Raw genomic sequence first — 27362 nt, 5'->3', positions numbered from 1 at the left:
TCTTTCTTTGCACCCGTGGTTTATGGCTGAAAAACTATTTATATAATGCATCTAGAATAGGAGGGAGATTTGCTTTAGGTGAATTTGATCCCTAAGACTAATTCTTATCCTCCAGAAAACTGGGCTTCTTGATTACCTATGTTATGTGCAATGTAATCCTTTGCATTGAAGGCAGTAGCTGGAAATACAATTTGGAATGCTATGCTTTGAAGATTGTCTTGTTCCAAACTGATATGGACCCAAATAAAGAAAAACCAATATGTTCTTTAAAAAAAAACCCGACAAAACCCCAAACCAACCCCCAAACCCCAAAACATCAACAGAAAGCCTTATCTACTAGGATACTATCTGCTTCACATTTATAAATGAATATTTAATTTTCTTAGAAGTAAATCCAGTAATCACAAAAGGGAAGAGCTAATAATGTGAAATTAATTAGAGGTGGAATGTTCTATCAGATCACAGAAAACATCTCCAAAGATGGCACAGTTCAGATCATTACAAAGGACGTATCATATTAAACTGGCACTTAACAGGATCTTAATTACAACACGAGCCTGAGCCAAGCAGAGTGCAGACAACCTTTGGAGAAGCTGCTTTAGGTTTGCTGAATCCCAGAATAAACTAGGCTGGAAGGGACTCTGGAGATTCCCTGGTCCAACTACACACTCACAGCCAGGCCCAATAGATCAGGTTGCTCTATTTTGAATATCTCCAGGGTTGACTATTCCTCCACCTCTTGGGTCCCGGTCCTCGATCACCATCATGAAGAATTTTTTTCCAATACCCAAATGGCGCTTTGCATGCTGCCACTTGTATCTGCCACATCTTAGCGCTTTCCTATGCGCTTCTGGGAAGAGTCTGGCTCTCTATAACCATGTCCTAGGTAATTATGGACAATGTTATGAATGCCTCCAAGTGTCTTCTCCAGGTTGAACAATTCTAGTGTTCTCGCCCTCTCCCTGCACATCATGTGCTCCTATTTTGCCCTATCGTCTTGGTGGCCTTTACTGGACCCAATGGTATGCCAGTATCTTATACTCTGGAGTGCAAACCTGGATACGGTGTCCAGATGTGCTCTCAAAAGAGCCAAGCAGAAGGGAGTTGTGACTTCTCTTGGACTGCTTAGGACACTCTTGCTAATACATTGCAGTATGTGGATAGTGTCCTTTGCCATGAGGGCTCACTGCTGACTCCTGTTCAACATCTTGTCCACTGGGACCCCCACATCCATTTCTGCAAAGCTGCTATCAGTCAGCCTGAGCCTGCACTCCTGCATGGGGGTTTTCTGTCCCTGACACATGGTTGGTGTTTTCTTCTCCTGGGGGTCATGTCAGCTAATTTCTCCAGCCTTTCAAGGTCCTTCCAAATGGCAGTCCTGCCATCCAGCACATCAGCTGCTCCCAAAAATTTAGTGTTACTGGGGAACTTGCTGAGGGTGTCCTCTGTCACCATCCGGGTCACTAATGAGGGTTTCTGAGTAGCCATGTCAAGTGCTGCCCTGCCCCTGCCGTTCCAGCCCTAGGGCTCTGCAAAGAACAACCTGTCTTATACTGTTGCTTTGAGTAGGAGAACATCCAGATCATAGGCACAGACACCAATATAACATCTTGGGTAACTGCGTACTCCAAGAGAGGTCTTGAGAGAAGCTAACGTGTTTTTTTCTGCTTAGGACCCTGACTGTCCTCACCTGTAAGGAATAGGACGTGGGCACAGTACAGCTGTAACAGAGGAGATATCCATATGGTAGATTCCCAACCGAATCCCAGAAGAGAAGGAAAAGAAATAAAAGATCTTAGATGTAATGAGTCCAAAGCCTCTTAGACAGATGGGCCCATGTTCCTCTCTGAGAATGGTAGAGGAAAATGGTATAAGCTGTAGGTGCCATCAAATCCAGGCTTTTTTTAGCACAGAAGACAGAGGTTTACATCTCCAGCATGCCTTCTAGCTTACTGGTGCAGCGGGGATGTGGTTCAAGGGATGGTCGCAATGATTATTAACTCACCGTTCCTACCAAGCAGTGGTTTTGCTTGTATTGAACGCCAGCTCTGACGAGGACCTGGGTGAAGCAGAGCACTGTGTTTTAAGTTCATTCAGCCATGGAACAGGGTGACAGGGTCAGCTATCAGAAACCTCTTTTCCAGACAATGAAAATCTTCAAGTCCTCCACAGAGTTTGGCAATCCTTTTCAAATAATTTTAAGTAACAAATACATTAAGGGAAAAATATACCATTTACCTCTTTTGTTTGTGGGGAGCTCCTATATCACAGGCAAATGGATACATTGCCTTCCAAGTCAATGCTTTTCACTTTTATGAATCGAATGTCTCAACTTTTGTCATTTTCCATACAATACTTTGGCTTGGTCATATCATAAATACTCCTTCTTAGTAAGATCACTTTGACATTTTAAAAAATATTTTTCTTTCTCAAAAAGGGCACAGAGCAAATTGAAATGAGCTTTTTTTAGAGAAACATGGTTAGATCTTACAAAGCAATGATTCAATTTTCTTGCCAGAAACTCCCACATTTTCTGGGAAAAATTTCAAATGAAATAATTTGGTTCATGATTTCCCTAGAACGCACACCTGGATTTTTCAACCAGCCCCATTCCAGATGTTATTAGTGACCTGTAAATTTTTCTTCTGTCTGGAAGAAATGACTTTGTGAAGTGGAAGTTACAATTACTTGTATGGGAAAATAAATTTCTAGTAAAAGTCTGCACATTAATTTATCAACAAGAGCCATACAAAAATTGACACTAGGCATATTCAGGCTAGAGAAAAGGCACAGATGTTTAGCAGTAAGTGAGATTAACTATTGGAACTGTTGCTGCTGGACAGGGTAGACTCTTCATAATTTAAAGTATTTAAGTTAAATCTGGATGCTTCTCATAAAGGCCTTCTCATCTCTCAAATAGAGGTTATAGACTTGATGCTCAATCCTTTGAGTCAAGTTCTCTGACAGCTCCCCTGCCTCAGCTCAGGCATTTTCTAGAGTGGTACCTGGATTCGTCTCCTTCTTCTATGTCCCCAACAGAGAGAAGGCTGCAAAAAAACCTCAGAGATAACAAGCCTAGTGTGAAGGACAGAAGGTGAAGGCTGATGTGAAGAGATGTGCTGCAGATGTATTGGATTTTGGCTAAGGGATCACATAATGGATGCCCAACCACATGGTCACATAGCTTCCTCTGTGTGAAGTTGGATAGCAGAGGTTTGATACGGTTTAGAAGTGCGTGACTTGCCTGTCTGCTATGGTTTAGTCTTTTTGAGATGTCATTTTGAACTGTGGTGGGAAATTGAAAAAAAGGGGCCAGGCTGCCTGGCACAGTCCTGATTGAGTAGAATGGCCTCCATGAGGGGTTCAGTCTTTCCCATGGATGGACTCCTATAAACTTTCCAGAAGAGCTGCTGACCTCTTATAGTAGATGCAAGCCTACAGAGAGATGACCTTGTTCTTCTGGATCAAGGATCCCAAGGAATGGTCTCTGGACCCTGAAAGGTGTGCTGTCCACAGGTGGAAAAGCAATGCTGTATAAGGAGGACTATGTAATGGCTCAAACACTAACCTTACATTTGGAAGATTCATGTTGAGGATTGGAGATGTAAAACTTGATGAACCTATTCTTGCAGGATCCCCAAATCCCTGCCCTTCCAATAAAAGCCCTGTATGGCTCTGACCTCTCTGCAAGTAATTGCTTTCTACAAAAGAAGGTGCTTAGTGCTGTAAGTGGCATTGGTGCACAGGTGCAATGGCTACGTGAGTAGCTAGAAGACAAGAATTCCAGGCCATACAAAAGTGAGGTTTCCCACAGATTTTGTACCTGAATCCAACAGATCAATTTTTTTTGTTGTTGTGTGTGTGTGTTTTCTTTGCAAAAAGGAAGTGTGAGAGAAAGCAGGAAGGCTCTTATAGGCGAATTTTGAAAGAACAAGTAATTTCCCATCATTTATCATTGATGGGTTGTTTGTCTGTCTTTATTTCATGCTCAAATCTCAGTGATCCAGCTGTTGAGCATTCATCTGAGAATCTGACTTTGTAATCTGCCATGAACTTGAAAATATTTGGGTTAGGACTCAGCAGTCTTTCCTGTTAAGGTAATACTTCACTGAAAAATTATTATGAATCACAGCCGTCTATGTCCTGAGTAAGTGACTATCAACCAGCTGAGAAGTAACAAACATATACACAAATCCTTAAGAGCTACCATCCTCTTTACTCTAGCTCCGTTGATTTCCCTGGAGTTACCCAAAGGATAAATCTGATTCCAAATACGGCTGATGAGTGGGTGGGTTAATGACTTGATGAGTGGGGTGGCTCAAGAAAGTTATCCAGATCTCTGCAGGCCTTTATGCAAGAGGAAGATATTACGGCTTTGGCCTTGAGTGCATTCTCACCTATACTGGTACGATTTGGGAGGATGTCACTGAGTCAGATTTATGCCTGAGTTACATGGGCACAAGCAAGAGAAGGATTGGGCAAACTGTGCCTAAAGCCCCAGTGGATTTGAGAGCCTTCTCCAGCAGCTTAGGTAGCTTTTCTTTCTATCCTTAGTAACACAGTCCTGATTAACCCTCCAAGCTGTGGTCAGTCATTTTGAGGACAGTTTGATTGACAGCATGTAACCTGCTAATGCTTTTCCTTGCATTGTCCAGTGCATTAGGTCCTGGAGGTGGTTCTTGGCTGTGTTGGTTTTTTTTTTAAATTATTTTGTTGATTTATTTTTAATCTCTTGGATATTCTATAAGAAAAAGTCGTCTTGAGCAAGAGGCATGAAGTATTTAAATGTAAGTACAAAAATATGCATTGAGACTCCTCTGTTATGTATCTGTAAAAAGCGGTATTTGGGCAAAATGACCATTTTTGTTGCCTTGGCAGATATTCAGTAGAATCCCCTTCCCATTCTGAAACTTCAGATGGACAATACAAAACTTCTCCCTGTGGGAACTGTTTATATTTCATGCAAGGTTTTTGTGGAAGGCTTTCTTCACATTATATACTGCTTCATAAAAGCAGATCTTACAGATCCTCTAGGCTTGGGTGGGTAACCAACTGTATCACCCAAAACTTAAGGGACAATGTTCCTTTACAATGATCCCTTAACAGCCTTTTGAAATTATTCCCAAAGAAAATTAGTATTGGGAAAGTATGTTATGGTTTGTCCTATGTTTTAATTTTTTATACTTCTTTCAATATGATTTAACAGCTTGAAAAAAGGTAGGATAAATCCTTGGGAAGCAGGTAGATTTCTGGGAGTGCAGCCAGCATATTGTGGACCACCACTGGTCCAGGGACTACAATTTGTCTGGGTTTGTTTGGAAATTATGCTGCCGGTGTCTGAAAGCTCTAATGTGGGACTCATGGAGAAAAAATTAGAGCCACCTTTCTGAAAGCTGTTGAAAAATAGAGAAATAAGATTTTTTTTTTTTTTTCCTGGAAGATAGAGTGACGGATTGACCTTTAGCTAGGAAATAAATAAGTGAATAATTGCTTGGTGAAATATGTACATGGAAAGAATAAATCATACTGAAATCTTTGTCAGTGTGCATGGATATATAAAAGCAGAGATTTTCAAAATAATAATCTTTCAAACATGCCTAATGTCTTTTCTCATCTAGCCTAGGTTAAACTTCCATTTATTGCAGGAGTGAATTTGCTGTAGTACAAAGTCACAACTATTTCACTTAAGAGTAGCATAGTAAGAAAATAATGGTTTTATTCTAAAATGTGGAGAAAATCAGCGTTTACAGCTTTTTGAATGCTGCACCTCTGCAATCAATAGCAAAATTCCAATTAATTACAGTGGTCACTGAACTGGCTCTCCAAAGAATAATTTGTGAATAGCGTGAATTATTTTCTTGAAACTAGAACTTTATTCAGCTGTTGCAAGAAGTGTAACCAGGAGCATACTGAAGGAAACATGTCATTAGAAATACATTTATTGTTTTCTAAGTCATTTGTGAACACTAAAAAATTTCTTTCTTGTGAGAGATTTTTTTGAAGTTGCCATAGAAAACTGCTATCAACTAAGAACATAATTTGGAAAGCAAATTGGATGTAGGTGCTTGTAGCCAGAAACACCTTCTGCATGCTACAGGACAAGCTACTGTATTCCTTACTAACAATTCAAATGGTTTGCTGCCTATAAGTGAGCAGTAACTTCTGACCAGAAGATGATATCTCTAAATGCCATTTTGAGAGTCTCCATTTAAATTTGAGTAACTAACTCGAAGTGAACTGGGGAATTACTGTTCATATTCGTTTAATAGACATTCGTCGTACTCATTACAGCCAATATTTTAGCAGTTGTAAATAGTGTTGTTTGGGGTTTTTTTCCATGTCAAAAATAAAGCCTCTTCTTTTTTGGCATAGTAGTTCTGTTCCATTGAGGGGTCTGAATATTTTAGTGATTGACTTCCAAGACAATGCATTTGATAAGGGTAAGCAAGAAAGAGTCGAGTCCAGTCTCTTTTCCACTTGTCTCCATCACGGCAAATACATTAAAAACAGTTGGGTTCCAAAAGGTGGGTTTCAACCTCCAGACTTAAGCACTAAAGTCAATTTAGCTTTACAAAGGAAGGACACCAGGCGCTCGGACAAAAACTGGGCAGATCATTCTCCTCACACCTGTGCTTATGAGGCTGAATTCCAATTTTCCCACTGTTTAGCAGAACCAACTTTTGTAGTTCTATCTGAAGCCTTGTGATATTTCTTACCATATTTGTTTGCATAACTGCCATGGATTTTCATCCATATCTTGCCCTAGCACACTCTGGCATGGGCACATGCAGCTGTTCTAAAACCAGGCTACTCTGCCCCTCGGTACACCCAGGAGTGGTTGTGTGCTACAATGAGCAATCACTACATGGACAAATTCAGTTTTGTCTTGTTTTTTGTTATGCTCCAGTTCGTGGGGTTGAAGGGTTACATGAGAATCTCAGCTCTCTGCTTGTAAAAATAAAACTGAAGTAATCACTGGCTCTGGTAGTTTCAGAGAAAACCTCAAAAATATAAGCAAGGAAGACACAAAACTCAAAAGGACAACAATACACAAATATCAGGTTTTGTGGGTTTTGCCTGGGGTCTGACTCATGCTTTTTGTGCCTCAGGGGCGACTCACACTGACTGAATTCTCATTGGCATCTGCGGGACAAGGATGGTTTAACTGTGAGGAGCAGGGTTATGGCTGTTCGTCCTGCTGTGTTTCCTCGCACCTACCTGAGCCAGTGAGTTCATAATTCCGTGTTGGTACAATCTGCTCTTGATCAAGCATAGATGGTAAAACTGTTAGGAGGAAAACAATCTGCTCCCATGCTAGTCAGGCACTGATTCTGCATGACTCGAACAAACCCTACTCTGTTTTGCTTCTCTTGTAGTTACCTTTAAGCAAAAGGGATGACTCAGGTGCCTGCTGACTACCTGTCAACCACCAGCTCCTACAACTATGAGCAGCCCTTTCCCTCCGTGGCTCGGACAAGCACTGTCACCAAGGTACCCCCAGCCAAAAAAATAACCTTCTTCAAGAGTGGAGATCCTCAGTTTGCGGGAGTCAAGATGGCCATCAACCAGCGAAGCTTCAAGAGCTTCAATGCACTTATGGATGACCTCTCTCATCGGGTCCCACTGCCATTTGGAGTACGGACCATCACCACCCCACGAGGAATACATTGCATCAGTGAGCTGGACCAGCTGGAGGATGGAGGATGCTACCTTTGCTCCGACAAGAAATACGTCAAGCCTATTAGCATTACTTCTGGGGGACACAGGCCAGGTCCTCCACGAAGTGGTCGTCCCTCCAGTACCTTAAGAAGAGCAGCTCAGGAGGGCAAGCTTGAAGATTATTCCACACCTTTCACTCAGCATGGCCCCAGAATACCCAAGAAAATCACTCTAGTTAAGAATGGAGAAAGTGGTTTTCGGCGCTCAATTATCTTGAACCGCAGAAATGCCAGGAGTTTCAAAACGCTCCTGGATGAGATTTCAGAGATCCTGCAATTCCCGGTGAAGAAGCTCTACACTGTTGATGGGAAGAAGGCAAGTATCTCTGGTACATGTTACTGGCCAGTTATGCTAACAGGTGTTATCACATCAGCGTTTGCATTCCCTGTGATGCAAATCCTTTAGCTCATGGGGCTGATAGTTTACCCACATTACCTTAATCCTTTGGGCTTGTGTAGTTACTGTCACATTAGTTACTTCCCCATTAATTACATGAAGGGATGATGTAGAAGAATGTTGTTCAGCCATTCAAGGTCTTCATACATCAGATATTGTTTTGGGTCAATGGGGGGCAACTTGTGACAGAAGTCCAGAAGCTCAGTGTCTTGCGGCTGGGTATAAAATCCCTAAATAAACTTCTACTAATGGAGTTTCCCACGCTCTCCCAGGAGGCATGTCCCAGGTGGCTTAACTTTTCTCTACCTAATAATCAGGAATTCAACAAAATAAGACAGCCCTTCGGTAGCACCTTATGGTTGCATAGTTCCTAACATAATAGGGTCCTGCTCGTGATGTGGGATCCTCAGCATTATCATAATATAACTAATAAATGCATAAATAATTAGGGTATGAGTGGGATCAGAAGATGCATTTGTGCTGATGATTCGGTGAATGTGCCAATTGCGGTGGACTCTGATAATAAATTCAGGGCATGACAACTCCTTTTTTCTTCTGTTCCCAGAGGAGTTTCCTGACAAACCTGAGATTCTCCTGACTTCTTTTCCATCTCTTTGTAACGCAGACTAGCCCGTACTTCCATTTCTTCTCACATGTTAGCCTGACTTGTCCCTAGCAATGCAGCCAAGTGGAGCAGCTACCCTGCTCCTGGCCACATTTTCCACCTTCACAGTGCCGTGTGCCAGCTCCTCAGGGGTAATGTTACAACCAGTTGTGGTGGCACTTTCTGAACCAGGTGACTGAAATGACTTGGGTTCAGATGACCCACTATCCAGGAGGGGAAAAAAAAAATGGAGGAATATTTTTAACCCAGATCATTTTGACCTGGCACGGGGACAGGAGCGTGCAGCCATGAAGGAGAGAGGGAGGGGATAATGGTGCCTTAAGCCAGCTTTCCTGGTGGAGGCAACATGTCACATCACAGTGCTTTCTGCTATGCCCACCACTCTGGAAAGAGCTTCCTGTTCTCAGCTGGAAGATCCAAGGAAATTGTCCTTCCCAAACATCCTACTGCTACAGCTTTCCCAACAGTACTGATCTAGAGGCTAAAAAAGAGTCAGCCTGACTGCAGTCAGAGATGAGATGAGATGAAACGCCAGGGAAAGGATGGTGCCACTCCACATATGCCAGACAAGTGAAACTGCAATCTTGCTGAGAAATTGAGGGTCCTGCAGAAACTGAGGATTTCTGAAAAGGGACCGAGGAGCAAGAGAGGGAACTTAGCTGCGGACAACCCGAGCATGGCCTAGGATAAACAAAATAGATAATACGTCTCCTCAAACTTTATGGCCTAAGAGTCAGTTGTCTAAGTCCAAGATGAGCAAGCTGGCCACCCTACTGTGGGATTCATCTTTTCTAAGTGTGTCTAGAGTCTGTGTTTCTCCTAATGGGAGAGTAGAAAAAAATGGCTCACTTGTAGGCAACTGCATGGCGGGCAAGACGAATCCCATGCCCTAGGGTATTTCAGCAGTCAATGGAAAGAAATAGGCATTTTAGACAGATATTTTCCAAGTAACTCTCTAAATGACTGCAGATATCTGGAGCTGGATTCATTTCAGATTCAGCTACCTGAATGTCAGTGTCTAAATGTTCTGTAAGTGAGGTAAGTGGCTAAGCTCTCATATAGCTGTTGAGACTAAGCTGACAGTCCATTGTACGTGGAGCTGGCCAAGATAGGTGTCCAGAGGCCTTCAGAACCAGTTAGGTTCTTCTTTTCTAGCTTCCATCAATGGATTTGGAAGGTGAAGTTTGCTGTGTACCACAGCTAAACTATACTACTAAATTAAAGAGTGTTAGAGCAGGATCTCATCCCTTTCTTCTCCATTCTGTTAAATTCTTAACATCTTCCCTGGTTTGGTCTTGGTCCAGAGTAACAGGCTCCCAACAGTTTAGAACTGGAGCCTGGGACCATTCACTGTAGGTGGTTTGGATGTCGCCAGCCTGCGTTTGAGCAGCCAGGCTGCTTCAGTTGACCTCCATTCTGAAAAACAGGGTCTGGCACTGCTTGCTTTACTACTACAAATGTAGCCTACTCGAATTAGGAAAAAAATCCTCAAACCCAACCCTGCTGCCAAGATGTGTTATAATCTATGGATAAGTATTTTATTTTGTCACTGATTTCTCCAATTTTCAAGACTTGGACTCCTGTTCAGCCTACTTGGAGGTAATAATCTTGTATAGTGGTAGTAACTTCCTCTTCGCTTCTTCCATTTTCGAGATTTTTCACCCATTTCTCTAAAGAAAAGATTTGCCTCCTACTTCTTAGTGCAGGCTTAATATTCTCCTTGTGATTCTTAAATGAGTTTCCCACAATTCTCCTTCTAGTCATTATAAAGCCTTTTCTTCCTTGTCATTATGAACATCGATATTTTAGCTGGGATATACGATAAGTACACGCTCAGTAAACACGGTATCTTCAGTATTATTCAACCTCCATCTTTCTTTCCATCTAAAGACATGCAGTTATCTTTTATATTTTCAGCTCTACAGTGGTGATCATCTTGCCTAAAAGTCTCTATTCTCCCAGAGTCCAATCTTATCCCAACGTGCCAAGACATGGCAAGACATGACTAGAATGACGTGGGTACTAACTGACCAGAAGTGGTCACTGTGGAGTATTTGAAGCTGATGGCACCTGCTAAGTTTTGCATGCTAACATCTTTGCTGACAGTTTAAGTGACAAGCTCTGTAGATCTCTTCAGGAGACAACATGTCAATAGCTTAGTCACTTGTTTTGCCTCCCCACTCCCAATTCAGCCTTTGTTTCTGGAAATGGTTCAGCCCAAGCTGCACATGAACAACACTTGAAAAGATACTGATACTCTACATTATCTTCTCTGGCATGCCACAGAGTTTAAGATTATCCTCTATGTAGTGATAATGATATTTTCCACAATAAACCCCAGGGGTCCCATAGAGACCTTCTGCCCCTGCTTTTTTTCCTCCATGTTTTCCACCTGCAGAAATGTGGATGTAGATCAAACACCATCACGTAGTCTCTCCACAGTCCCTTGGGATTCTTTTTTTGGATATGAAAATTTTCATTACTTACCTTGTCAATAGACAGTGCATCTTCTGTACCTTATTAATTTAATTTGCACTCCTCCTATTTTTGTGTAGAATATCACAGTGATAGGTGACTATGGGTCTAACCTGATCAATGTTATTAGCTTACACATAGCTAGGAAATATGTGATTATTAATATCTTTTCTGGGGAATCTTTTAAAGCGATTTTTTGGCCCTTCTTAATTTCAATCATTTACCTCTTGCTTTTAAACTGTTCGTTACTGCTCAATCAGTAGTCATTCCTGTTAGGACTTCCTGGAGCTGTTATTCTCGTCTCTGGTGCAAAGCATTTAAACCACAAAAAAGTCACTCAGCCTTAGGTTTTTCCAATCTTTTCCTTTCATAAGGATTCTCTAAATCATTTCTGCTCTTCTGGCTAGATTTTCTTGCTGTACATCTTCAAGATCTCTGTTCCCTATACACAGTTGGTTATGTCCCAGAGTTTTCACCAGATACTAATGGTTTCTTTGTGGAGTGAAAATGGTGAATTTGTCACACAATTTGGGATGTTTCCTGAAAAACCTCCTTCAACTGGTGCTGAAGTTTAATTTTGATTGTATATCTTGCCTTTATACTTGCATTTGCATTTTCTGTTAGAGACAATGAAAACAAGCCTCCATTCCTCCATGACAATTCAAAGGTGTCTGGATGCTTCATATTTCTTGGGTATTTCCTTGTTTCTCATATTGTTCTCTTTGAATAATAATTCAAATTCTCTTTTAATAATTTTGTTAACTTCTTTTATCACATGTCTTTGTCTAGCCTTGTTACAGAGGCCACTATTTCCTGGAAAGGGGGCTGGGAGTGGGGGAATAATAACTTTTGACGTTGATTCCCAAGATTTGACAGATTAGCTGAATAATAGTAAGATTCATTCCTAAGCAATGTATCTGGACTACTGCTTGATTGACTTTGTGTTTGTCTGGCTTAGAATAACATAATTCACAGTATCTAATAGCAGGTTCACAATGTCTCTTTTGCTGGCAGTTTTTCCTTGATCTCTTGAAAACTGAACACAAAAAAGGAAAAATTTCCTCTCCTACAGATGAATCAATCTCTTCCATCAATGAAAGTGTTATTCATAGACCTGAGAGTGTTGCCCCTTCAATCTGCTTTTGTTTTCTTGTACTACTATAACTCCAGATCTTAACTTGAATCTTAAGATAAGTTAAATCTCCTCTGCAATATAATGTATAGTTGCAACATACTGTCCCAGTGTCTCTGTTTTAATTCCTTTATCATTTTGTTGAGTAAATCTGGAACAGTTCAAACTTACAAGTCTGGTTTCCTATTATACCTTTATGTGGGTATAAACTTAGACACACATGGAACATTTTGTTTTGTGTTCCTTTCCATTTGAAAAGGCAGAGAAAAATGTTTTCTTCCTTTTGTAGTTCACCTAGTCCACAAATGTTTCCAGTCAACCTCAAAGTTTAATTCAATCGTAACTCACAGGGAAATAAACTTTTTGGACTGCAAATCTCACTAGTTTTGTGCATCAATACATTTTCTTCTCCAGACAAAACTTGTATCATTTATTTTCATAGCCCTCATTTTATCTCAATTTTTTTCGAATTGGTTTTACCCTAAGGTTTTACCTGAAAAGGAAGAAATGCTAGTGATTTTATGAAGTCAATGAACTGAACGTTTTACCCCTTTTTCTTTTTCATGGAACAAAGTCAGAAGGTGGTCATGGGCAGCTATGCAGAATCCTAATACAGATGAAGTTCATTGTAAGGCCAAAGGTCGTGTTGTAGCATCAAGATCTGCTGGAGGCCAGCAGAGCTCTTGCTTTTGTGATCACACTTATTTTGCTCTTATTTTGTCTTTTCCTGCTCCCATTTGTCTGCTTATTTACCTCTCATATATTTTCAAAATCGTACTTTATGAACTTCCTAGGAAAGGTCGGTCTATTTGCTGGTTGTTTCTTCTGTGGCCTGGATTATGGGGCCTTCATTGCTCTTGGGTCAGACAGTCTTTCAGTGCTATGAATTCAGAATTAGCCTATAATAATTATGCAAAGCTCAGATCAGTAGAAACAGTAATTGAAAGATCCTGATTCCAATATTAGTATAAATCCAGAGTGGTTCTACTGGAATTTACACATTTGAATTTTCATTCTAACCCGTGAAGCCTTGAACGAGGCGAAACCAATATTTTTACTCTTAAACATCAAGCAGACAGCCTACTAGGAAGGAAGAGCCAATCCCACTGAAGTGAATAGGTGTTTAAGTATTTGGGCAGTTATTTCAGCAAGGCCAAGAGCCCCTCTTTCCAAACAACCATGATTTTTATTGTCAGTTTCTAAATGAAAATAGTAATTTGATGACTATGGGACTGGAGAGAAATTTAATTTGATTTTAGCTTAGAGAAATCCATTAAATTTTCAGCAAGTAAAAAGTGTAAATCATATAGTTCTTTTCAGGTCAAGGCACTAGTTACTGTTTTCCAGATGATTAACTGGAAATAGTGCCCAAATAGAGAAATCTGTTATTTAGGTTAACATTGACATGTCATTAACTTGCCAGTGAAACTTTGTGCAAGTTTGGGCACTAAAAGATAGACAGGCCTTGATTTAATTCATCTAAATCTGATCAGCTTATTAGGCATTTAGAGGCCTGTTGGCCTCTTTTTCTTAACTATAGAAGAAGATTGAAAGAATGATTCAGACTAGTCACCTAAAATTAGGAGGAATTAACTCAGGCCCAGTTTTCATACGCTTGTGTTAAAGTACTACAGATATTTAAACATTAGCAACAATAAGACACGGGACTCTACATCTGAAGATCACTTGGCTGATGAGACAGTTGAAAATTGCAGCTTTCCTAGTTTTTACTAGGGACATCAGTTCTACTCTAAAAATGAGCCAGGTGTGCTACTACGAGCAGATATCTCGATAAAGAAAAAGGTAGAGTATAATTTGTAGGTTATCTTCTCCATCAGACGGACTTCAATCTCTGTTCTGAGGAGTTCTTATACAACCAAGTGGATTTTCTTTCTCCATGGTCTAAACCACAGAAGAGTGCACCTATGTGCAGATCCCCACCGCCTGTCTCCAGAGACGGAAGAATGCCTCCAGGGGCGAGGAGGCAGACAGAGATCATAGAAAGGCCAGAAATCCTCACAGACAATTCAACTGTAAGAAATGACGTGTAGGATTACGTGACAGCAACTGCACAGCAACAGAGGATTTCCCTTACAAATGGCAATTATGCAGGGTCCACCAGCTGAACAGTCATTAACACTTCTTTAAGTCACAGGAATCCAGCAACATGACCGTGTCTAGTCACAGATGTCCTGATTTCTGCGCTTACTCTTGAATCACTAGGCCTTCCCTTTACTGACTGTCTTAAATGAAAACAAAACCAAAAACAAATTCTTCCTTAAAATCCAATACTCCTCCTCGTATGGCGTTTGAAACCACATTGTGTTGTGGCAAATAGTCTACATAGTTTATGGCTACTGGTGGCAATTACAATGAGCTTCTCAAATGGGATTTATCAACCGTCAGAAGAGTTTTCCAAGGGATGTGGCTAGTTTTATGTTTGTTGGAACCAGGCCAAGACTTAGATGTTTTTTTGCTTAGGCGCACTCAACATTGACCGTAAGTTGTTATATTTAATGAGTGAATCTGATCCAGTCTGTTGTGTAGAAAGGCAGAGCAGATGACCAGAAAGGCTCTCTTTTGCCTCAGATTCTACAAGTGAGAACATTGCAGAATGAGCACTGTATGCAACCAAATTTCCTTGAGGGATCAGACAATTACTGTGCGAGTTAATCAGGGGAGCAATCATGAGTTAAGGAATGCTTCCTCAGGCACCACTAACTGGAGACTGTAAAGGATTAGTTATTAGAAACTCCTTGGGGTAGGGACCCTCATTTTTCTTCTGTGTTTGTATAGAATTTGGAACGAGACACACTAGATGCTGTGGCAAGGCTAACCATTCTGGGACAAATCAAGCCATCTTTGGCATTGGCCAGTTGTGGTAATCTTGGAGAAAGACAGAAGGGCATATATGAAGTGGTTCTTTCCCCAGTGTATCTTCCCAGTCTCCAGCAACCTGTAGGCTAAGGTCTTCCTCAGCCAGAAGTAGCACCATGGGCTACAGCTATTCTAGTAGACAGAACAGTATCGGGGCACATACTCCGGTACTATCTGTACATATTCGTACTATGTAGCCTCCAAAATAGGGTGTAATTCCCACAGCTTCTAAAATTGGGTGGCCACATTAAAGCTACTTCTTAGGAAAGGTCCCTGGCGTATGTTAACTCCCAGATCTGCCCAGGAATTGCTTGGGATGGTGCCAGTTGATCCAGGCTTTAAATGCCCCAAAGACCATTCTAAAAATTTAACAGTACATGTAACTCTGTTCCAGTGCCCTGGATCCAGAATTGTTTAATTTAGCAGTAAAGACAGAACTTTTATTTTTAGCTGTTATTAGTAGAGGTATTAGCCTAACTGTTACTACTAAATCGTTCTTGGTAATAATGACTGCATTTACAGCGACCTTAGGGTGCAAGGCCAGGAAACAGGCTTGTCTGACATATTTCCTGACTCAGATTTACACATCCATATAGCCATTTCTAGGACATCTGTAGGCTGCCCGCAGGCATCCTCTGAGCCACTCATGTTTGGGCTGTCTACCAAGCTCATCTGTCTTAATGACAGGTGTCATCAAGACCTTGATGGAACTGTAAGAGGGAAATGAGGTACATGGAAGCAAATGAGCTGGTTTAAAATGTGGTGTGTATATAAACAATAAGAGAAGAAAGGTGATAATTTCCCTCCTTGGGATAGTCAATTTTTTCTGGTTCCGTGTTGATATATTCACTGTGGCACTTGGTTTCGTGCTGTGTTCAGGTATGAATAATTGCAACCAATTTCAGCCCCTCATCTGGTGCAAACCGTTGTTATCAAGTGAGCTGTACCACTTTCCACCCACCATGTGTGTGACTCATAGTCTAAAAACAAACCACAGGTTTCAGGTTCAATATTCTCTGATTCCATGCCAAAACCACAATGACTCCAATGAGATTTACACAAGCGATCTGTAAACCTCAGCAAAACTTTCCATGAACCTGATCCATAAGAAGACTCATATCCAGGTGTGTTTTATGAACCTTTGAGATGCCCTGAAATCATTTGGCCCAGTGCCTTACAAGATGTAGTTTAATGGACCCCGTGTGCTAGCCACTTTCTTATCTAACATATACCAAATCTAATACTTTCTTATCTAACATATACCAAATGCAAATGATTCCCTTAGCCTGAGGAGATTTTATTCTTTCAATAATAATGTAGCAAAGTGTAATTACTTTCTAATTCTTTTGAATTTAATCCAGGGCAAAGACATTTCCAATCATATTATTGAGTATATGCAATAATATTTGTGAACATGATGCTTCTATTTATTAGTTTACCTAGAGTACAAAGAATAGCGAAATTCCACCCTCTCCTGGAAAAACTGTGAATTTTCTTTAAGTACTTTAAGTAGAAATCACTGTTTCTGCAAAGAATTTTTGCAGGAGTGGGAGGGTTTTCTTCATAGGGAAATCTGTTGTTCTAAATTCAGATTTTGGAATTTTTACCAATAATAGGAGAGGAAAAGATAGCATGTTTTGCTTTTTCATCAATTTACTTCTTCCTTTGGGTCCCAGACAGAGAATTCAAAGGATCCTGCTGCAACTCCTAGCAAGGTCCGGTTCTCTTTCAACTCGCATCTTTTCTGAAATAAATTTGGTTAACATCAGGGGAGCTATTTCTACTGTGTAGAAGTAAACAGCTTTACAGCTTTCACATTTGTACTATGGACTTTGCAAATGGAGGGTGAAACTCTGGAATCAATAACAAGAAAACTCCTATTCAATTAAACCAGAGGTTTCAGCTAGATATGTTCCTCTTTATGCCCTGAGAGTCTGAAGCCCACAGGCTGTATCCATAGTGCTCAATAAAGTGCAATGCACAAGTGTTTAAGCTAAGAGACACCTGGGATGGTAAGACCATGGAACAATGCCATATGGATCTATGAGCTTGATCTAGAAACAGTAGGGTTTATATACTCAGTCCCAGTTCCTACACCTAGTTGGAGCACGTCTATGTTGTGCTTCCCTCTTTTCCTCCACAGCTTCCAGCTGGAGCCACTTTTCATCCACGGTGTAGATATTCCCCATATAAAAAGAGTAAGTTTTGAGAATTTCTGGTCATGGGGGAAAGCTTGAACCATATCCCACTGACTCAGTCACCACAAGGCTAATCACAAGAACCAAATGCTTAGCATTTTTCAAGACTTGTCAATTTTTAAGCTAATCCAGCCTTCGGAGAGGATAAGGGCAGGCGCTTGGGGTGGGGTGGATGTTAGTCGGACTCATGATTTTCAAATGCTGATGTTGGATGGACCAGATTTAATGAGCCAAAGGAGCAGGTGGTGGTGGACTCTGATTTCAGTGAGGAATTGCAGCGTGTCAGAAGATGGAAAATATCTGCAGCAAAAACTTTCTAAGAAATGCCTTCCTCTCCTCTATGTTGAAATTTGCATCCTTAACAGCCATTTTCTGTTTCTCTGGCTGATTTGCAATTAGAATAGCTCAGACCCCATTTTGAGCTGACAGGGTGAGTGGGTAGGGAAAAGGCCATCAAAAGCTTGTATATGAAGTCAGTACAATGTGGGGATCTCCCCAACTCAATCCAGCACTCAATGGAAGTCCTCAGGAAGACACCTATAGTCTTCATCAGGAACCAGCTCATCCTCCACAGAGACATAACCATGGCAGCCCTCATATGATCCTAGCAGCCTGTCTTCCAAACTGAACTGGGCTGTAAATCAGTTTTCTTCCCCTTTTTGTCCTCTTCACTTGTTTCTCAAAAACTTTTCTGCTTTTTTCATGCCTTTTTTTCAGTCTTTCCTCTTCCTTCCCCTTTTTCCATGCAGTTTTTCTCTGCTGCTGCTCCCCAAACGATTTCCAATGGCCCCTGAACTTCTGATTGCAGTATTTCTCCTGGTCTGCTGAAAGACATGGTCATCTAGACTATTTCCAGGGCCAAACTCAGAACATTTTCTTTATGCATGCGCAAAGTGTCACACACAGGGAAAAGGCATCTGGAGTGCTCCAGGAAAAGCTGCCAGCAGTGCAATAGCTAAACAAGATCTTTGCCTGTGGTTGACTGAGAAAGCAGTGCAGTGCATTATTCCTCTATCTTTCACATATTTTACTTGGCTGTTTGAGTGCTTCATGGCCTGATTTCCAGATCACAACTCCCAACGCTATCATTTTTCATGAGGCTTTACACAGTGGTCAAAACAGAAAACTAGACAGCTCATGTCTGAGCAGTTCTAGAAGATGCTGATGTTTTTAGAAGTGTTGGTGGAACAAATCATCTTATATTGCTGCATTTCAGCATCTAAAGCAATGGGCTGGACCATATTCCCATGATATAAGCATCAAATAAAGGTAGCAACGTGTAATTTATGTTTAGCGGATTACCTGCTATTGCAGGAGCCTAGGACACTGGCAGCTGTCCTGCTTCCTGCATGTGGATTTTGAGGTTTGATGTGGTGTGTAGGAGACCATGTGAGTTGTGGTGTGCTGTGGGAGAGGAAAGGATGCTGCGTACTCTCTTCTGGACTAATCGTTCGGCTGCTACAGTTTGCAGAGGATTATATCCATTTCTATGCAAGAGTCCCTACTTTAAGTTCAATATTAGCTCTTGCTCTGCGTTCCTTCTGATGTGATGGGGAGAGCCTTCTGGCTGCTCATCAAATACACACCCATGCCACGTCCACCAGCCTCTCCGCAGATGGGAAAAGGGGTGTTCCACTGTGGTAGGGAGTGGGGGAGGTTGCCCGGGATGATATTAGAGAAAGTGAGGTCAAGTAATGCACTTTTCTAAGCCTTCCACCTTCATTTCTTCCGCTAATTTGCTAATATGTATGTGGGCAGGGTGTGGCAACACCCCATGATTCACCTTCTGACCAACAGATTAGCATAGCTTTAAAAAACCACTCCCGAGAAGAACCACTCTCTAATTTCTCCAGTGCAAAGTCTGGGTGAGGGAAGGGCAAATGTGTTCTTCGCATGACTAAAATACAAAATTCATTATTGTTAAACCGAGATACCCCAGTTCTGAGCCTGGATCCCCCCGGATTGAATGAAGTACAACTACAAAACAGAAGGGCTGTTCGCACTCCAAAGGGTTGTAAATCTGAATGAAAGACAAAAGGGAACAGACGAAAAAGCACAAGGAAACGAGGCAATGAGTCAGCATGATAGGCAATGAACTCAGCCGGTTAGCCTTTTCTTGAACATGTCTGTTACAAGCTTTTCCTGTTTCTCCCTTGCATCTCTGCACTTCTCTGGAAGGTGGATTAACTTATGGACTTGTGATCTCAACCGTGTCTTGCATTATTTCCCCATTCTGTCTTTCTCTCCTTGACTCTTTCCAATATCTTTGGTTGGTTGGTAGCCAGCAGAGGAAAAACAAAGCTTATTTCTTACATTTTACCTTCATCAGAAATTGGTATCTATATTCAGCTTCTGAGGTGAGTAAGGTTTACGAAGGTTCTTTCTTCTCTGGGAAGAGCCAGAGGATAGCTTGTTCTCCACAACAACCAACAGATTCCTTTTTTTAGAGACGATATGTTTGTCTTTCTTCTGTTTAGGTACTGATGACATTTTATTATTAATTGTGTTGCAGTAGCACCTAGAGGTCCTTGCTGAGATCACAGCCCCTTTGTGGTAGGTACTGTACAGTAACATTCATGGAGACAATCCATCCTCCAATGGATAGCACCCAAACTGAAAAAAAAGACATAGGTCGGAAGAGAGGATGTCCTTTCATTTCCACCTCGCACATGGTGGCCTCCCCAGTGGGGCTTAGAGTAACATCTATGAAGCATTTTTATTGGAAAGAACATTTCACTGTTTTGAACCAACCCATACATGACATATCCCACCGTGACAGGGAGTTCCTGTGGTATGAGATAATGAGGTATGCAAGTAAACAAAAGTTTTACTGCTTTGAAAAATCACAATTTTATTGTCAGAAGTACGAAGACTTCAATGAAACCTAAAGACATAATGACATTTCCTTGGAAGAGTCTGTGCATACAGGTTTTAAAGCACAGCAAATTGCAATTTTTTTCACAAGGCAGCACCTGATCTTTAAGACACCACAGTGGTTTGTGGGCCAGAAGTTGACAGATATGAACAAAAATACTTCAGCAGAAGCAAGAATTGGCAACAAGTTTTCTGCTTTCTGGTCCAGAACTTTACTCACAGCCTCTATAATTCTCTTGGTTCCTGACCCAGAGTCTGTAGAGGTCAAGAAGTTTCTCTCCATTGGTTACAGTGGGATTTGGTTCAGGTCTTACAGTAAGACTGAGAAACTTAATTTCATTTTCAGGGATTACACAATAAAACTTTAACGGGAGTCTATTTCAGCCCACTGAGTGCAAACTGCTAGAGATTGTTCCCTGTAAATTTTGCTCAGTGGATTTTGTCTCTGAATGTTGAGTGCCTTAACTGTGAGCAACCCTTCCCATGAGCTCATATGATAGGGTAATTACATTGAGGGAACTCAAAGGAAGGCTTGAATGGGGCCTGAGTGATCCAAAGGAACTCTTTCCTAACCCATCAAAGATCTTTATCATAAGCCGTTCATTTTCCTCCATTTTATCCTTGACTGTTCACTTATTATAGATTAAAATATTCTTGAAGTTACCATGTTTTGGGATTCAGCTTGCAAATGAAGACACTTAATTTTCTAATTCTCTATACGAATATGCTAGGTGTTTCTTGCTCAGCTTTCAGGTGATAGCCTGGTGGGGCTGTCCACCATCCTCACGCACATATTAGATACCCTAGAACATCTCAAATTGCTCTAGGTATCTACATTTAGACAACTGCATTGAGATGATTAACTTTCTCTCTTATCAATGAAAGAGGCCGGCATGTCCAATGGGGGGTTTACCACCTATATCAGGTGGCTTTCTTGGGGTGAAATAACCTGTTCCCCAGAAATATTGATTGTCTTCCACCAATGTGCAAGAAGTCTAGATTGTCAAAGATGACTTACAATCAAGCGTGATGAGTTAATGGAGAAACAATTAGGGCAGGGCATTCCCTTCTCCATCACAACTCCTTCAGGTGATCACTGGTTTTTAAATATTAACACAGTTGCCTTTCTTTTTTTTTGTGGCTAAATTGGACTGGGATGTAATACTGTCTTCTTGTAACACAGTATCCTGGCATGGGTACTCAAGAATCTTGCTGTGGCAGCCAGAGGGAAGTGGGGAATTTGTTTACTAGAAGGATTTCCTTACAGGCTACTGCTCGGAAAAGATAATGGTGTCTCTAAGCAAACAAAGAAAGCATTAATGTCAGAAAAAATCTGTGCTGACCAACCAGTAGCCACCATTTTATTTCACTGGGGCATTTTCTGATGTACCCCCTACCTTAAAAGAAAGCACCAAATATCTAAGGCTTTATTGCTGCTTTAGAACAAAACACATCCCACCCTACTGGCATTTATTTTTCTTCACTGACTGGGACAGCTAAGGCAGATAAGAACACCTACCTTCTACTTTTTGAGTTCCACCACACTTTTCCTCGGGCTGATGTCTATATGAAAATAACAACCACCTGTCCTACAATAAATCACAGAACCACCTTATCGCTGAGGTTGGAAGAGGCCTCTGAAGATCACCTCATCCAACCCCCCTTTTCAAAGCACAGTCAGCCAGAGCAGGTTGTTCAGGTGTCCAGCTAGGTTTTGAATATCTCCAAGGATGGAGACTCCACAACATGTCTGAGCAACCTGTTCCAGTGTTTGGCCACCCTCACAAGGAAAAAGGTTTTTTCTTATGTTTAAATAGAATTTCCTGTATAAATAAATAGATAAATAATCCAATAAAATAAATGTCAGACAACAACGGCCTCTAAAGTCCTGGGTTTTCACTGACTGCAAGGAATTTAAAGGACCTTTCAAAATAATTGAATTTTTACTGTAGTAATAAACTCTCTGCTTCAGGCCAGACCTATAATGTCTGGCCAAACATGCTCTATTACTGATTTTACTTACATTGGGGTTATGTCACATGTGATATTATACAGCTGAAGTTAATAACGACTGTATTCCTAAAATAGCAATTAATAGCAGCAACTCATTGAAATAATATGGCCTTCAAGAAAGAACACAGGCCTGGGACCCTGGAGACTGATATTCAATATTCAGCTCAGATGATGCTTCCTGATAACTATTAAGTGGTCATGTTGGCTGAAGTTAATCTGCCTTAGTTTAGATGTCTACATCTCTCCTAATCATTTCAAGGTGCTCTTCTACCAAGGGACAAAGAGGCATCTCCAGAGCATGATTTGTCGCACAGTAGGAGAGATGTCCAATGCAGAGTACAGGAATTGCCCTTTCTACATGGACTGTAGAGCCTTGGTTGACTAGCTCAGTCCTACACACCTAATTTTTAGATGTCCAAAATCGGAAGCAAAATCTAGTTATTATCTTCCTGTCCTTTGTTTTCAACATTTACAGAAGGATGGCCGATACTTGTTTTTCACACCTTATCTAAGGGAGATGATGACAATATGTTCCTTTATAGAAGTTGCTTATAAAATTTCTTCACCGAAAGGGTTATCAAGCCTTGGAACAGGCTGCCCAGGGAAGTGGTGGAGTCACCATCCTTGGAGGTATTTAAAAGACGTGTAGATGTGGTACTTAGAGACATGGTTTAGTGGTGGACTTGGCAGTGTTAGGTTTACGGTTGCACTCAATTCCAACCTAAATGATTCTATGATTCTATAAAAGCACTGTATAAAGCCTAGGTCCCAGAACAAATAATTGTCGAGTAAGGCAATTCCTGAGAGTTAGATTAGGATTGTACTCAGGGAGGCACATCTCAGCCTTGAACATCATCCCATACTCTGGAATTCGCACTGTCCTCTCTGCAAGAACATTCCCACCTCTCACCCATCCTGAACAGCAATTCAACATCAGATTATTTTCTCATAATTTAATCAGATCTACGATTTCATCTCTTTCTCTGGGGCTCACGTGCTTCTGAAATATTAATAGCTACTGTGCCTGCTTTTTGCCACGGTGTTATTGCCAAATCTTGCAATCTGATCTCTCAAGCCACTTCACCAATTTTCTGTTTGATGTCCTGTTTCCTCCCCCAGCATGATAATCAATAGCAGAAAGTGCATGGAAAATACAGTTTCACAAGTCATAATAACTCTTTGTCTGGTGGCTGTTATGTCCAAGCAGAAGAACAGACTCGCTTCTCTTGCAGGATAGCAAAAGAAAGCTCCCAGTTTTGGTGTTATTTCCTAGTTGTAAGCAGTGTGATGCAGACTCCAGAAAAGCCAGGGGAAATTCTGCCACTGGTTGAAATGGGGCCAATATTCCACTCAGCACATTCAGGAGCAACAGTACTCACTGGCATGCCTGCAGGTTCAGGATCTGATCCCTTTACATTAGAAATAATATTTATATATTCTTTAAAAAGAAGCAAATGTAAGAAGCAACACATGGACCTCATCCTGGGGCACGCTGAGCGAGCTGCAAGTTGCTAAACACCTAAGAGGGGTCATACTGTTTAGAGATAATTTAGCACTACTGAAAAATGCCATATTGTTTGCCCTGAAGACAGATGTCCTCTGTACAGCCCAGGCAGTGACATGTTTTTGAGAGGATGGGATTCATGCAGCAGTGTGGGAAAGGTCTGTGCTGAGCAAACTGAGATGAACTCTTATCCCAACTCCACAGTACTGTTGCATTAAACCAAATCAGTGTGAGAAAAATTATTTATTTAACCCTTAGGATATATTCAGTTGTATTTACAACTTCCAAAATGTTTTTAACAATGAAGCATTATGAAGTACTGATTTCCCAAATTTAGATGAATTTCTACTATTAATTCAAAGAGATTAAGCTTGCAAGATATTAGGAAGAAAAGCTATGTTATAGGTATAAACACTGCTAAAAAGCTGAGGATGCCAGAAATACTACATGACAGACCCTTTCTTTTCAGTCACATAACACAAATGTATTCCATATTAAAGGATTTGGTTTGTGCAGTATCTATAAATGTAATAACTCGGCTGGCTCAGCTCCATTGATTCCTGAAGCTGTGTCATTGGCACCATCTATTTTCTGCACACACAACGCAACGGTGATGAGTGTGATTGAAGTATCTATATACAGACACTGTACCATGTGAGGAGATGTCCTGGGTAAAATAGCTTACACTGAAAATATGTCCTTTACAAATAAGAATAGTTCCTAAACTTAGTGGGGGTTTAAAGACAGATTGTTTTACATTAGAGTCAGAAGAGATTTAATGTCTATTCGTCTTTCTTCTCTCTCTCTTTTTCTTTTTCTCCTTTTTTACCCTCACCTTTTTTCTACTTGTATGAGGACACAGCAAAAGATCTCGCTAAAGGAATAAAAAAGAAAAGAAAAAAGAACAGGAAAGCAAAGAAGGAAAATAAATATTTAGGTGGTAAAAACCTACTCAAAATATTGTCATTTATTAAATTATAGGCTTTCTGTACACTTTTTGAGTGAGCCAGAAAGATGTTTCCTTTAGAAATATATGAACCCAAAGTGGATTTATTGACAAATGACATAGTAGTAGACATAGCAGTAGACATAGATAGACTGAGAGTTGTGGGTTATTTTCTGTTTCTGTTTTATGGTACTCATCACATAGAGTCAGCAGTTTTGTTGCCTTGCACACAGTGGTGCTTAATGCAAGCTTTAGAGAGGAGAGCCTCTCTTACTGAGTTTTTATAGCAACAAACTCAATGGGCCTCAGGTCTCAAGTGTCGTTATAGTGCAAACAGTAAATAAAAAATTATGGGAAGACGATGGGATTTTAGTGTGTTCCCACTAAAAAGTTGATGCCATATGCTTTACTGTAAGAAAAATTACCAGAAGTGTTTAACTGGATCTTCAGTGTGATTCTATCTGTCTCTGTCTTGTTCTTTCACCCTCCACACATTCACGCTCCTCCTATTTGCACAAGATCCAGCACTATTATCTTAGAACCTCTCAAAGCCCTGGTGGTACTAACTAATCTCAGAAAACCCCAGAGACATTTCACAAACTAAGGGCTTGGGCTCTGAAGGGGACCTGATTCTTCACCTCTTTGCTATAGCAATGTTTAGAGAATGAGGTCCTTTCTTCATGCTCTGTTATGTCAGGCATGTGTGACAACTGCAGGACTGTCATCACAGCTCCTCTGAGATTTGTTCTCTTCCATACTTGGTTGCTAGTTAAAGGGCTGATGATTAAGTGACACAGTGAGGGCAGGGTGTATCTTATGGGCAAGATAGCGCTCAGCCCACCACGGGTGCTAGCTAACATCTTGGTAGCCCATTGCATGGTCACTTCTTATTGGTGAGTCCCCATATGCTCTAGAGATGTTCTCCTGATGTAGAAGTCAGAGGAGGAAGGAACATCCTAGCTGGATTGTGGAGACCCCTGACAGCACAAAGCTGCCAGATGTTGGCCACTCTAAAGACAGCAAGAGAGCCTTCTCGTCCTTTTAGAAGCCAACAAGTGGTTTACCTGGGAGCTTAACTTCAGCCTCACAAATAAGGGATTGCAGAAGCAAGATGGAAGAGAGGGGTCCAGGCTTTGTCTAGTCAGTGCTCATCACAAGACTGATTCCTGCTCCTTTAGATCCTAGGTAAATATTGTACTCAGGTAAAAGTTACTTTCTGCCATGTCTAGCCTTGCTCCCTGTTACTAGCTGCAGCTGACATGAAGGACTTGGTGTGTAATCCAGAAACAAGTCTGGGTCATCTGTGGTGAAGATGAAGAGGCAGCGCGTAAACCTGCGTTCTCATGGAGGAACAGAGAGTGCTTCACAGACACTTCCCACACTGAGGGACAATGTCCCACATTGTCCAGCATTGTGGCAGTACTTGAGGTAATGTTTGAGACAGTATTTGAGGTAATATTAGGGGAAGGCACAGTTCTTGTTCCTTCCTGAGCAGAGGAAGGAAGAGAACTAATGGTCAATCTGGAATGTAGCATTTACCAGGTAATAATCGCTGTCCCATACAGGAAGAATTAAGGAGTATAATTCTCTGTAAGAGAATCTGAAAAGCTTCCAGTTCCACCCCCTTCCTTACGACCACATTGATTATGCCTAAATCTTTCCCAGAATATGTAAAACCTTGTAATAAATGAGATATCTTCTCCCTTATGCAATCTCTCCCACCCTTTCCCTATCTTAGGAAAGCTGATTAAAACATAGCAGAACTTCTCTTTCAATGGAAGAATACTGCAACAGAGCCAACAGGCTCTGGTAGGCCCTGAAGTTCTCCAGAACCGTGTTTATTTTATTTTATGTGATAACTAAATGTCAGTTAATTCTGGGCCTGGAGGAATCTAGCTCTGCTCTATCGGCTCATGGCGATCCACTTGCTCTTCTCTTTCTAGATCGACAGCATGCAGGCTCTGCTTCACTGCCCCAGCGTGCTGGTGTGTGTCGGCCGGGAGCCATTTAAACCTGTATCGATGGAGAATTTGAGGAAACACTCGGTGGAGAAGCTGCCCGACCTGGCTCCCCGTTCCAATGGCAACAACGTCAATGGAAACAATGAAAGTAAGAAAAACTCTGGGGCATATTGCACAGTCGTCTCCAGGCCTGTGTCCCACAACATGGAGATTCAGACACCTATTGTGCAGATTTCATGTGCAAAATGTACTTGCCCCTCTCTGCCTCCCAGGCCTTTCCATCCTCCCCTTCTTTTTCTCTGGTTTCCTTCTAGGATTTCCTCCCTACACCCTCCAGTCTTTCTTTTACATGCTCCCCGTGTCTGGCTGACTTCCCTTCCTCTTTCATATCTCTGTGTCTCCTTTTCCTTCCAGAACTCCCTCCTTTCCTGTGTCTGTCTCCGAGTCTCCCCAAACCCTTGAGATTTCCCACGAATCCTCTCTCCCCTTGTCTGTCTCTCATATAACGCCTGCACTTCTGCATTTGCCTGCATCAGAGGATGCCCTGTTTTTGTCGGCAGGAGACTCAGTTTCTCTCACAGGTTACAGCTGCAGGGTAGCCCCTGGGGAACAAAGCATGTTTTTACGGAAAGGTTATGTTCA

At 41.3% G+C, this 27362-nt stretch overlaps 1 protein-coding gene across 1 annotated transcript; it reads left to right on the top strand.

Moving 5' to 3' along the window:
• Nucleotides 1-7395: 7395 nt before the first annotated feature.
• Nucleotides 7396-27090, top strand: RP1L1 (RP1 like 1). The gene is made up of 3 exons (XM_075144599.1): nucleotides 7396-8034; nucleotides 26703-26868; nucleotides 27035-27090. The coding sequence occupies exons 1-3, from the start codon at nucleotides 7396-7398 to the stop codon at nucleotides 27088-27090; spliced, it is 861 nt and encodes a 286-aa protein (XP_075000700.1).
• The last annotated feature ends 272 nt before the right edge of the window (nucleotides 27091-27362 follow it).

The sequence above is a fragment of the Calonectris borealis genome, chromosome 3 (genome assembly GCF_964195595.1).
Source record: "Calonectris borealis chromosome 3, bCalBor7.hap1.2, whole genome shotgun sequence".
NCBI classification, from domain to species: domain Eukaryota; kingdom Metazoa; phylum Chordata; class Aves; order Procellariiformes; family Procellariidae; genus Calonectris; species Calonectris borealis.
This window is presented reverse-complemented; position numbering and strand designations above follow the sequence as displayed.

Excerpts from the sequence above, each read along its gene's own strand:
- RP1L1 (XM_075144599.1), top strand. The coding sequence starts at position 7,396 with ATGACTCAGGTGCCTGCTGACTACCTGTCAACCACCAGCTCCTACAAC. Across the intron at positions 8,035-26,702 it reads ACACTGTTGATGGGAAGAAG|ATCGACAGCATGCAGGCTCT; the intron begins GCAAGTATCTCT and ends TTCTCTTTCTAG. Across the intron at positions 26,869-27,034 it reads CGTCAATGGAAACAATGAAA|GATTTCCTCCCTACACCCTC; the intron begins GTAAGAAAAACT and ends GTTTCCTTCTAG.